The sequence below is a fragment of the Tamandua tetradactyla genome, chromosome 2 (genome assembly GCF_023851605.1).
Source record: "Tamandua tetradactyla isolate mTamTet1 chromosome 2, mTamTet1.pri, whole genome shotgun sequence".
Classification (NCBI taxonomy): Eukaryota; Metazoa; Chordata; class Mammalia; order Pilosa; family Myrmecophagidae; genus Tamandua; species Tamandua tetradactyla.
In genome coordinates this window covers 197020929-197033952 of record NC_135328.1, presented here as the reverse complement: position 1 = coordinate 197033952, position 13024 = coordinate 197020929, and the positions used below count along the sequence as shown (strand labels likewise).

Below are 13024 nucleotides of genomic sequence, written 5' to 3'. Positions count from 1 at the left end.
GTAATAACACTAAAAGTTAATGGACTGAATTCCCCAATCAAAAGACATAGACTGGCAGAATGGATTACGACCCAGCAATACCACTGCTAGGTATCTACTCAAAGGACTTAAGGGCAAAGACACAGACGGACATTTGCACACCAGTGTTTATAGCAGCATTATTTACAATTGGAAAAAGATGGAAACAGCCAAAATGTCCATCAACAGACGAGTGGCTAAACAAACTGTGGCGTATACCTACGATGGAATATTATGCAGCTTTAAGACAGACTAAACTTATGAAGCATATAATAACATGGATGGACCTAGAGAACATTATGCTGAGTGAGTCTAGCCAAAAACTAAAGGACAAATACTGTATGGTCCCACTGTTGTGAACCGACATTCAAGAATCAACTTGGAATATATCATTGGTAACAGAGACCAGCAGGAGTTAGAAACAGGGTAAGATAATGGGTAATTGGAGCTGAAGCGATACAGACTGTGCAACAGGACTAGATACAAAAACTCAAAAATAGACAGCACAATAATACCTAAGTGTAATGTAACTATGTTGGAACACTGAATGAAGCTGCACCTGAACTATAGTTTTTTGTTTGTTTGTTTGTTTGTATCTTTTGTTTTGGTTTTTTTTCTTTTTCCTTTTTTTATATATATATATTTTTTTATTATTATTATTATTTTAATTCTCTTTTCTATATTAACATTCTATATCTTTTTCTGCTGTTTTGCTAGTTCTTTTCCTAAATCAATGCAAATGTACTAAGAAATGATGATCATACATCTATGTGATGATACTAAGAATTACTGAGTGCATATGTAGAATGGAATGATTTCTAAATGTTGTGTTAATTTCTTTTCTTTTTTTTGATTAATAAAAAAATCAAAAAAGTTATTAATATTTAGATATTTAGGGTTTTTAAATGCATTTTTATATCCATTGATTATGCCTTCCTCATCTATCCTATAGAATTGATATCTTTCATATTTTAAATGAGGGAACTGATTTTTATAAGATTAAGGTGCTTGCCCTAGGTCACACTACTTTGTGTGACTAAAGTGAGCTCAAAGCAAGACTTGTGATTTGGTTTTTGCCTCTGTTACACACTGCCTTCCACAGTCAGGGCTTTTCCTTGTAATGTCATAATTTTTCCAACCTCTTTAACTCTGTTTCTGCTTCTGTTTCTAAATTCCAGTTTCCAAACTCATGCCTACTTTCCCACATACAGTACAGATTGCTGGGGCTAGGAATTCTGAAGACAAATCATTTGGCTCTGCAATATTAGTGTTGGATTGAAACCAAATGCAATTGGCAAAATAACACATGGTGAAAGCATGGGCTATGTTTCATGTTGCCAGGCAGAGTTAAATTAATTCTTTGAGAGGAGGTGTGAATAGACATGTATGATGTTACTTTAACACAACTGTGAGCAAAATATTTTGTCACATTTTCCTGTGTTGTTAGATTTGGTCTGCCATATGCCATTCATGCATTGACTGGTTTTCAACATCTGTGAGTAGAAGGGACTTGGAAGCGCCCACAGATTTTTCACTGAAAGATAAAATAGATTCTTGTTCTTCTGCTATTCTCCCTCCAAGAAATAATTCTTCTCACTGGAGACCAATATAGGAGAATGAGTATTTCTTTCTTGACGTTGTATATATAAAAGTATCTGTGAATTTAAATTTTTTTATCTATTCTGATACATGGAATGCCTTTGTTTTGCCCAATCCTTACCGTTTATGAGTCTAAATTTATCAGGATAAGTTATGTTTGGTATACTCAGTTTAAGAAGATAGGAAAGTATATGACAAAAATTGTAAATATTCCCATTTAAAATTATTAAAATCTGGAAGTCTCAGTACATGAAAGCATAATGATTCATTATCAGAAAATTAAATCATGGGAAAAATACCTTCATTCCTAGACTCTAACAGGTAAGTAAGGTTTTACTATAAAAGGAATAGACATTTTCTTTTAGTCACTGTTTTAGTTTGCTGGCTGCCAGAATGTAATATATCAGCACTGGAAAGGATTTTAAAAGGGTGTATTTAGTAAGTTACAAGTTTCTAGTTCTAAGGAAGCAAAAGTGTCCAAATTAAGGCACCAACAAGTAGGGCTGATGGTTCAGGAACACCTTTGTCAGCTGTGTAGTCACATGTGTTGCTGGCATCTGCTGATCCTTTGCTGCTGGGCTCCATTTAGCCTCTGTTCCTGTAGAGATTCCTGACTTTACTTCTCCAGGACTGGCTTTCATCTTTTGGCTTCCCTTGGTTTTCTCCAGGTTCTGGCTTGCTTAACATTTCATGACAACATCTGCTGGGCTCCAAGCATCTCCAAACATCCGTGTCTCTGTTCTCCATGCTTCCACACTGTGTCAGCTCTGCTGTGAAATTTCTATCAACTCTGAGACTTCTGTTGTTTCTGACATTTCTGACTCTCTAAAATGTTTTCTCTTTTAAAGGATTCCAGTAATCTAATCAAGACCCACCAGGAATGGGTGGAGTCACATCTCCATCTAATCAAAGGTCACACCCACAATTGGGCGTGTCACATCGCCATAGAGATAATCTAATCAGAAATTTCCAGATTATAGTGTTGAATCAGGATTAAAAGAAACAATGGTTCTCACAAAACTGAATCAGGATTAAAACATGGTTTTTCTAGGGTACATAATATTTTCAAACCAACACAGTCTCTGAAAGAGTGAAAATAAAAACCATTAAGAAATGTCTGAGTAATTGTTTTGGAGTAAGCTATTAAAACTTAGGTGTGACCATAAGTATTTTGAATCTTGGGTAGGACATGAGATTTTGTTGGTTTGTCCAGAGTGATGCCCCAATGAATCCCAGAGTGATTGGATCAGTGAATGGAAAAGTATTTGCCAAGTCCCCTTTGGGGAATGGTGAGAATAGGGAGAAATTCAACTTCCCCAAGTTGAATTCTTGATATTCTCACAAGCAGTGCTAACAACCAAAGCTATAGGCTGAGCCCCAAGTGTTGGGGTTTGTTCATATGAAACTTAACCCCAAAAAGGATAGGTCAAGTCTAGTTAAAATTTAGGCCTAAGAGTCACCCCCAAGAGCGCCTCTGTTGTTGCTCAGATGTGGCCTCTCTCTCCAGCCAACACAACAAGCAAACTCACCACCCTCCCCCTGTCTATGTGGGACACGACTCCCAGGGGGTTGGACCTTCCTGGCAACATGGGACAGAAATCCTAGAATGAGCTGAAACTCAACATCAAGGGATTGAGGGAAACCCTACAATGAGCTGAGACTCAGCATCAAGGGATTGAGAAAACCTTCTCGACCAAAATGGGGAAGAGTGAGATGAGACAGTGTCAATGGCTGAGAGATTCCAAACAGAGTTGAGATTTTATCGTGGAGGTTCTTCTTACGCATTAAGTAGATATCACCTTATTATTCAAGATGTAATGGAGAGGCTGGAGGGAACTGCCTGAAAATGTAGAGCTGTGTTCTAGTAGCCACGTTTCTTGATGATGATTGAATAATGATATAGTTTTCACAATGTGACTGTGTGATTGTGAAAACCTTGTGTCTGATGCTCCTTTTATCCACATTGTCAACAGATGAGTAAAACATATGGAATAAAAATAAATAATAGGGGGAACAAATGTTAAAATAAGTTTAGACTTAAATGCTAGTGATCAATGAAAGCGAGTGGTAAGGGTTTGGTATGTATAATCTTTTTTTTTTTATTTATTTTTATTTTTTTTTATTAACGGAAAGAAAGAAAAAAAAGAAATTAACACAACATTTAGAAATCATACCGTTCTACATATGCACTCAGTAATTCTTAACATCATCACATAGATGCATGATCATCGTTTCTTAGTACATTTGCATCGGTTTAGAGGAACTAGCAACACAACAGAAAAAGATATAAAATGTTAATATAGAGAAAAGAAATAAAAGTAGTAATAATAGTAAAAAACAACAACAAAAAAAAACCCTATAGCTCAGATGCAGCTTCATTCAGTGTTTTAACATGATTACTTTACAATTAGGTATTATTGTGCTGTCCATTTTTGAGTTTTTGTATCTAGTCCTGTTGCACAGTCTGTATCCCTTCTGCTTCAATTACCCATTATCTTACCCTGTTTCTAACTCCTGCTGGACTCTGTTACCAATGACATATTCCAAGTTTATTCTCGAATGTCGGTTCACATCAGTGGGACCATACAGTATTTGTCCTTTAGTTTTTGGCTGGACTCACTCAGCATAATATTCTCTAGGTCCATCCATTTTATTACATGCTTCATAAGTTTATCCTGTCTTAAAGCTGCATAATATTCCATCGTATGTATATACCACAGTTTATTTAGCCACTCTTCTGTTGATGGACATTTTGGCTGTTTCCATCTCTTTGCAATTGTAAATAACGCTGCTATAAACATTGGTGTGCAAATGTCCGTTTGTGTCTTTGCCCTTAAGTCCTTTGAGTAGATACCTAGCAATGGTATTGCTGGGTCGTATGGCAATTCTATATTCAGCTTTTTGAGGAACCGCCAAACTGCCTTCCACAGTGGTTGCACCCTTTGACATTCCCACCAACAGTGGATAAGTGTGCCTGTTTCTCCGCATCCTCTCCAGCACTTGTCATTTTCTGTTTTGTTGATAATGGCCATTCTGGTGGGTGTGAGGTGATATCTCATTGTGGTTTTGATTTGCATTTCTCTAATGGCCAGGGACATTGAGCATCTCTTCATGTGCCTCTTGGCCATCCGTATTTCCTCTTCTGAGAGGTGTCTGTTCAAGTCTTTTTCCCATTTTGTAATTGGATTGGCTGTCTTTTTGTTGTTGAGTTGAACAATCTCTTTATATATTCTGGATACTAGACCTTTATCTGATATGTCATTTCCAAATATTATCTCCCATTGTGTAGGCTGTCTTTCTACTTTCTTGATGAAGTTCTTTGATGCACAAAAGTGTTTAATTTTGAGGAGCTTCCATTTATTTCTTTCTTTCTTCAGTGCTCTTGCTTTAGGTTTAAGGTCCATAAAACCACCTCCAGTTGTAAGGTTCATAAGATATCTCCCTACATTTTCCTCTAACTGTTTTATGGTCTTAGACCTAATGTTTAGATCTTTGATCCATTTTGAGTTAACTTTTGTATAAGGTGTGAGATGCAGGTCTTCTTTCATTCTTTTACATATGGATATCCAGTTCTCTAGGCACCATTTATTGAAGGGACTGTTCTGTCCCAGGTGAGTTGGCTTGACTGCCTTATCAAAGATCAAGTGTCCATAGATGAGAGGGTCTATATCTGAGCACTCTATTCTATTCCATTGGTCGATATATCTATCTTTATGCCAATACCATGCTGTTTTGACCACTGTGGCTTCATAATATGCCTTAAAGTCCGGCATCGCGAGACCTCCAGCTTTGTTTTTTTTCCTCAAGATGTTTTTAGCAATTCGGGGCACCCTGCTCTTCCAGATAAATTTGCTTATTGGTTTTTCTATGTATAATCTTTTTTTTTCTGTTTTCGTTTATTTCTTTTTCTGAATTGATACAAATGTTCTAAGAAATGATGAATATGCAACTAAGTGGTGATATTGTAAATTACTGATTATATATGTAGAACAGAATGATTATATGTTAGTGTTTTAGTTCGTTGTTAATTTTTTTTTAATTAATAAATTAATTAATTAAAGAAAAATACTTAGGTGTGAAATAGTCCAAACCAAAACAACCATTAGCTCTGTGAAAACATCAAGCTTTTATCCTAAGCCAATATTGTTTATTCTTTCTCTCTAATATTGTTTGTAAAACCTTTTCCCTACATCAGGGGTTCTCAACCTCAGCACTATGGGCATTTAGGGCTGGAAAATTCTTTGTTGTGGGAGTTGTCTTGTGTATTGTAGGATGCTTAGCAGCATCCTTGGCCTGTATCCACTAGATGCCAGTAACACTACCATTGTCCTCAAATATGATAACCTAAAAGGTTTTCAAACATTGCCAAATGTCCCTGGGGGACAAAATCACATCTAGTTGAGAACTAAAGCCCTAAATATATTTGAGAATAGAAGCAATAATTAAAATTGAAAAGACTTTGAGAGAGCAGTAGGACAGAACCCAAAAGGTTTTGTTTTGGGTTAGAACTGAGGGCCAAAAAATTTTAATTTGTGTTATTTTAATCAAATGATTTATTGTTAAAAAGCAAAGTGTCTGGTTCAAAGATTTGCCCTTACAAGCACTGAATAGTAGTACGTGTCTTATCAAAAGATTCATTTATCAAGCTGTTTTGTAATCATTCCAAAGAGACTTCACAGAAGAAATCAAACCTAATACTTTTTACCTAGAATAAATTTTAGATTCTGAAATTGTTTATAAATAAGCTGGTCTTTATTTCATAAAGAAATAAAACAATCCATTTTTTCCTCCATAATGTACATTGTAGGTTCTTAAAATTTCCTTTATTTCTAGCAGATTGCAAAGGTTAAATAATCTTGCCACCTAATAACATCGGTTTTAAATATCTTTTCTTAATTTGATGCTACACACACATACACACACATTCAGCATTTATGGAACATAATTAGCACATTTTAGCTTTTCTACTTAGGGTATTTTTAGCTTTCTTGTTCTCATCAGTTACCTAGCAGAGCATTTATTTTTTACCTTCTATATGATAACCTCCTGGATACCATAACACTCATAGGTGTCCTGGATTCACAACTGGTTCATCTAGTGACTCTGAAGCAGTACTGTGACTCATACCTTTACTTATTTTTCCATTTACACTTTCCCATATGGCAGCGGCTGTTGATTCAGCAGACCGAAGTCCTCGGCCCACCTCTGCTCCAGCCATTGCTCAGAGTCAGGTCACAGAAGGCAGTGTCCCAGGTGCTTCTGTCAAAAAAACAGTGGTCTCTAAAACACAGAAGGAAACAGTGAAGTCTGAAGTGAAAAGGGAAGAAGTGCCATCTGAGCAAGTTGAGCCAGAGCCCACGGAAGTGTGGAAGGTATGTCATAAGTCCAAATACCTAACTAATTCACTTTCTGATTTAGAGGTCTTAATTCCTTAACCAGAAAGGTTTTCAAATAAATTGATTTTTGTAGAACAATAACAAAGTTATTTATTCCTCGTACTTTCTGAAAGAAGTGTTCTATCGTGAACCTGTAAGATAATTTCGTAGAATTATGTTATAAGGACAGTAATTACCAGAGAACAGATATTACATAAAACATATCTATGCAGTTGTTCAGATCTTAAGCTAACTTTACAAAGAGGGGAAAAGCTGTCATATAAGAGAGGTTATTCTGTCAAATTGTTTACATTTCTGAATTGATTGTACCCACAGTTACTGAACCATTTTGCAAAAGCATCAGTTTAATTAGATTTCCCAAGAGTAACAGTTACTGGACTAATTATATGTTGATAAGCATTTGAAACACATTTGAAAATGTGAGAAAGTTGAGGTGCTAGTTTGTATTTATTGAAGGAAATACAGGCTTCACTGTTGACAACAGAAATTATGAGGATCAGTGTTCATAAGAAGAATCATGTTTTTATATGTCCATTGAAAAATTAAAAACTGTATAAGACTTTAGTAAGTGCTCTGACCTTTGCAAATGGATTAATCCTTTTCTTTTAGAGCCAGTTCATTATCAAGTTCTTTTATGGTAGAGCAGTGGCCAATCTGGGTCTGTTATGACTGTGTTATCTAAAAAATAAACTGTTAAATATAGCAGCATGCAGTTTTTATTGCCCTTTGAGATCAACTTGAATCCACAGAAAAAAAAGAATTGAACAAATGGTAGGTGTTTGTATTTTTGTGCCTAGTAAAATGCTCATTATATTGACCATCAGGTTCAGTGTCAATAATACCTTTTTAATGTTAGAATACCTCAGTTTTTAGTGTTAGAATATGTCACCTGGCACTCTGACTGTTCTCCATTTGTTATATTAACTAGAAAGGTGTTGGATGACTGGAGTTGCCAGGGGAATCTTCCCGAGTAACAAAGATTTGGCTGGCCTTATGCTAGGTTACTTTTTTCCTTTTGCCTCTAAGACAGACACATGTATCTTCAAGCATAGATATCCCTACACAGGTAGTTCAGTGGTAGAATTCTTGCCTGACATGCAGGAGACCCAGGTTGGATTTCTGGCTCATGCACTCAAAAAAAATTGAAAAATGGTGCTGTGATAACAGGATATTCATGTGGAAAAAGAATGGTGATCCCTATTGCACAGCATACCAAAAAAAAAAGACAGAAAAGAGAAGAAGAAATAGATACCCTTTGTATGAGAGACCTCCTCAGAGTGGAGAGATTACTCCCTGATATATGCCACCCCCTTTCAAGTACAAGTATGGATTTTCCTATCAATGAATTCCTATAGAAATATGTGTTTTGAGAGATTCTTGTTGAAGTCAGACTGGAAGTTACCTCTGATAACCTTCAACTACTCTAATAGTAACCTTCAATTACTATAATAGTAGTGACAGAATAAAGGATGACTCAGCTGATTTTATTTGTAGCAATTAGAAAATAATTATGGCATTTACCTTAAGCCATATTTATTATATAAAGTGACAGTAGTAATACAGTAACCTTGCAACAATGTAAATTTCATCATCAACACTAATTTGGTGCCAGACACAGATGGCTTTTGCCATCTTGAATCATTCATGTGGCCTATTCTCAAGGTGTGGAGGTAGTACCTCTCCACATGTACATCTTCATCTCATTAAATGTTGTTTATAAAGTCATATACAGAACTACTGTTGTTATTTGTCCTTTATTCTTAGATTAAAGTAGAGGCTCCCAGTCTCCTGTTGTTGGATTGCTAAAGAACCCAAAGCAAAAAGAAATCATTATTCATTAAAACGAGGACTCTAAGTATTATAGAATGATTAAAAGCTACCATTATTAATCATACACAACTGCATGAAATAAGGCATTAACTCTGTATTATTCATAAAAAAAACTTAAGCTCAAAGGGGTAAAGTAACTTGTTAATGGCCACATTGTAAGTATGCTGGAATTCACAATAGAAAAGCCCCAAATTGTCAATTACCCCCGGTAGTTAAAAGTACTCCAACTGGATATACTTATGATTTGACAGTGTCACAAAATTTGGTGTTATCTTATATTCTTTACATTCAGTCATAGAGGAAGGAGGTAGTAAAATGATGTGCTACTCCTAAGTAATGCTACCAAGTGTGAGAAGTGTGTCAAAACCACAGATTGATGAGACTCTGTAAGAACTTAATGATACAATGTGATTGATTTAACTCTTAATAAAAAGTTAACTTTGTACTTTTGTAATATCCAGTATTGTGGGTTTTGCTCACTCTGCTATGCTTCTTCTTAATAGCCTTCTTTAAGAAATTACTCCAACTAATGGATACAAAATGACTATTATTAAAGGTATTTCAAATCTAGGCAGGATTCAGGTATTCTCTTCGTACTTTTGAGGATGAATCTTGCCTTTTCACCAAACATGGACTCCAGCTCCCTAGAGAGGATATTGCAAGTTTTAGCTGTTGTAGCTGAGCTCTGAGGGTTCTTATTTATAAATCAGCCCTGAGAGTAATTGTGTATATCAGTAACGATTTGGATTGAGTTGCTTTTGATATTTTGTTGTCTAATAAACTGAAAGATTGAAACTGCCTCCTTAAATAAATTGATCAAGTAGCAAAGTCCTTGTGCATATACTTGTTTGGTGTTATACATGGCTTATTATATGTATGTTTTACCTGTAAAAATTTTTTGTGTCTGTCATATATGTCATACATTGGACTCTTCATTTGTAAATTTGTTTTTACTGTTATTTAAACTACTTACAAATTTTTTTAAAAAAAGCAATATGAAAGCATATGGCTATAGCATTAAATAAACCTCAACTTTTATTTTTAATAAATGCTTTTTTTGTAAATAAATATAAAATGTTTTCTTCATCAATGGAAAAATTACCTTAATTTAATTAAATTTTTTTTTTTTGGTAATTTGGATATCTTTGGTGTTGAAAGTGTGATCATGGGCTTAACAGATTGCTGTTGAGAGTAATATCCTTCCTTGTAACACCCTCCATAAGACTGCAACATGATGATTGCATACATATCATGCATACATTGCATACATGCATATTTCACAATCAGGTTAAAGTTACAGCTTATTTTGAAACAATGCTATTCGTAGAGACCTACTAACTCTAAATGTTTTTACCACTTTATTTCTTAAATGTAGGTGGAAAAAACCCACATCGAGGTCACAGTACCCACTTCAAATGGTGACCAAACACAGGTTTGTGCCAACAGGTCGCTTGTTCCTCTCCACTCCCATTCCTTTCAATTTTTTCTTCTTCCCCATACTTCCTCTCCTTAAAAACAAAACTTATGAAATGAAGGTTCAAACAGACTTCCATGAGCCAATGTTTTATCATTTTTCTTTCTTTTTTTAATAATGGCAAAACAGAAGCTTGCAGAAAAAACTGAAGATCTGATTAGAATGAGGAAGGTTAGCCATTTTTCACTTTCACAAAACTACATTGCGATGTCACTCATACTGACTTACAGTGCATTAAAAAGACAGTGGTCCATTCCTTTCATTGATTTCTTTTGATCAGAAGGTACTTACAAAGAGCAGACACATGCACATATACATGCACACACACGTCACCAAATAAATTATAATCTTATACTACATATTGAAAGATTACACTAAAGTAAACTTTCCATAGGAAAATATATCTTTAAACAAAAAATAATCATTGAAACCCATCCTTATACTTAAACTTTATAAGAAATATTTCACAATGGCATTGTATTCACGGAATTGTTGACAATATTTTATATGTATTTATCATAAAAACTACTACAGTAGCAATTCCCAATATTGTTAGTAACTGTGGGTTTGTCTGCTCTGTGCCTCACTCTTCCCAAAGATATAGCAGGATGAATCAGTTCTCACTTAAGAGAATTTTAATTGATTGTATATCAAATGCCCACAGATCTTTCTTATGACAGGTATTAGAGATATAGATATCTCTAATATCTATATTATTGTATAGATATTACATGTATTATCTATACAATATGTATACAATACATATAATAATATATGTATTACTAAACATGAAATATATCCCCAAAGCTAAATAATGTTTTTAGGCACTTCTTCATTCCATGTAACATGGAGCTTCAAAGCTTTTTAAAGTCTTAAATTTTAAGGTAATGCTCAAAAATTCTCACAAAGTATTTTTTAAATGAACGTAAAACTCCTTTCTATATAAGAAGCCAATGAAGCCGGGAGCACTGTCTATTTAAATAACATCATCACATTCTTTCATCATTCATGAACAAGGTGATCCATTTTTTAATGGTAATTGTGGGTTTTTTGTATGTGTCCTTGTGCTTCTGTGACCATTTCATGTTGGCATATGCTGCGCTGCAGACATTAATTTTAAATATTTTTTTATTTGCCAGTTTGCAGTTTTTCCCTGCAAGAACGACATTTTAATTTTTTATGCTTTTCTGTTTTTCCCCCTTTCAATTTCACAGAAAAAAAGAGAGAGACTAGATGGTGAAAACATTTATATCAGACATAGCAATTTAATGTTGGAGGTTTGTATGAACTTGAAGCTTATTTCAGTTGATGGCCTGGAACTTCTGCATTCTTTGCTAATCCCTTTTTCTTCTTTCTATGCTGCATTTGGTTTTGCATGTCACTGCATGAGAGAATTTAGGTTTAAAATGCTTTTTGCATGTTGATAAACATGAAGATACGCAACCATCTCTTCTCCTGATACTTTTTTAGTTTTCCTCTCTCATTCTTATCTTAAAAATATATGATTGGAAATACCTCTACTTCTCATGGTTCCATTGTTTTCCCCATTTTTAGAAAGTTCTACATCACTGTTAAAAGTTCTTTGAATTTTCAAAATGTCTCTAAGAAAATTTGCATTATTTTTTTCATCTTCTGGACTGAGGCAATGTGGAAAAGTAGGGACAATAATCACAATTCAGAAACGACTTAAAATACTGGAGATACCTGAAACTGACAAGAAAGACAGTAAAAAAAAAAAAAAAAGGAAAGAAAGAAAGTAAGACATAGGAAGGAAAAAAGGAGCCTAGCTTTTAATGAGTACCTTCTGAAATAAGATAGTTTACTTCTAAAAACAGGCCTTTGAATACAGTGTTATTATTTTAAAAATAAGAAAATTGAGGCTTAGAGAAACTAAATAATTTCTCTAAGGTCACAGAGCTTAAATTGGTAAATTAAGGATTTGAGTTAGGGTCTATCTAACTCTTCTATATTATACTGTTTTCCATTCAGCAATACCAACATCCCATTCCTATTATATCCCACATTGGTCTGATTTTTACTAGGCCTATACTTACCAGACCTAAAAACTATACTTTACCTAGTTTTGGGCTCTATATTGGATAGAGAAATATAAAACTAATTAGAAGTTTAGAGAAAAATTAAGGAAATGAGAATTATTTCATGTGGAAAAAAACAGAAGCTAAATTAGCTTACAAATCAGAAAAAAGTCATGTATAGAAGCCGATGAGCAGGTTAGTAATATCTTACAACTACGCTTAAGACAGAGCCAAAAGAAATGAGTTTTAACTGTGGCATCAAGGATTTAACTTATTTATAAAGAAAAATTTCTCAGCATTTGAAGATTTTTTGGCATTAAAATGTGTCACTGAAAAAAGTTATAGAACTTTAGTTATGGAAATCCTGTGGGTGAATTTTTTAATTTAGTAGGTTCACCCTCAACCAGAATGATTTTAATGTTGTGCTAATAAAGAAAAAGCCTAAGTAGCCTCTCTTCTAATCCAAAATACTAGGAAACTGAAATTGTTGACCACAAATATTACTATCAATTTTATCAAAAGTGCAGTACCCATTGGGGCTAGTTGCACAGTGCTGGGTGTGCTGGGTGTTCCACACCTAAGCCTGGAAAAGAAAAATAAAGATCTATAAAGAAATGGACAAATATTGATTCAAATTATTAGTAAGGAGACTGATCAGTTTAGGAATAATT

General features: G+C 34.5%; 1 protein-coding gene across 19 annotated transcripts in view; it reads left to right on the top strand.

The window, feature by feature from the left end:
• The window catches only part of EPB41 (erythrocyte membrane protein band 4.1), a 318202-nt gene that overhangs the window by 257857 nt on the left and 47321 nt on the right, over nt 1-13024 (top strand). For 8 of the 19 annotated variants that reach the window (XM_077150561.1, XM_077150569.1, XM_077150560.1 and 5 more), the window contains 4 exons: nt 6784-6989; nt 10219-10275; nt 10447-10488; nt 11532-11594. In XM_077150561.1, the coding sequence (XP_077006676.1) occupies nt 6784-6989; nt 10219-10275; nt 10447-10488; nt 11532-11594 (368 nt within the window). The remainder of the gene's footprint in view (nt 1-6783; nt 6990-10218; nt 10276-10446; nt 10489-11531; nt 11595-13024) is intronic. The other 11 variants (XM_077150567.1, XM_077150556.1, XM_077150565.1 and 8 more) reach the window with 4 other exon arrangements.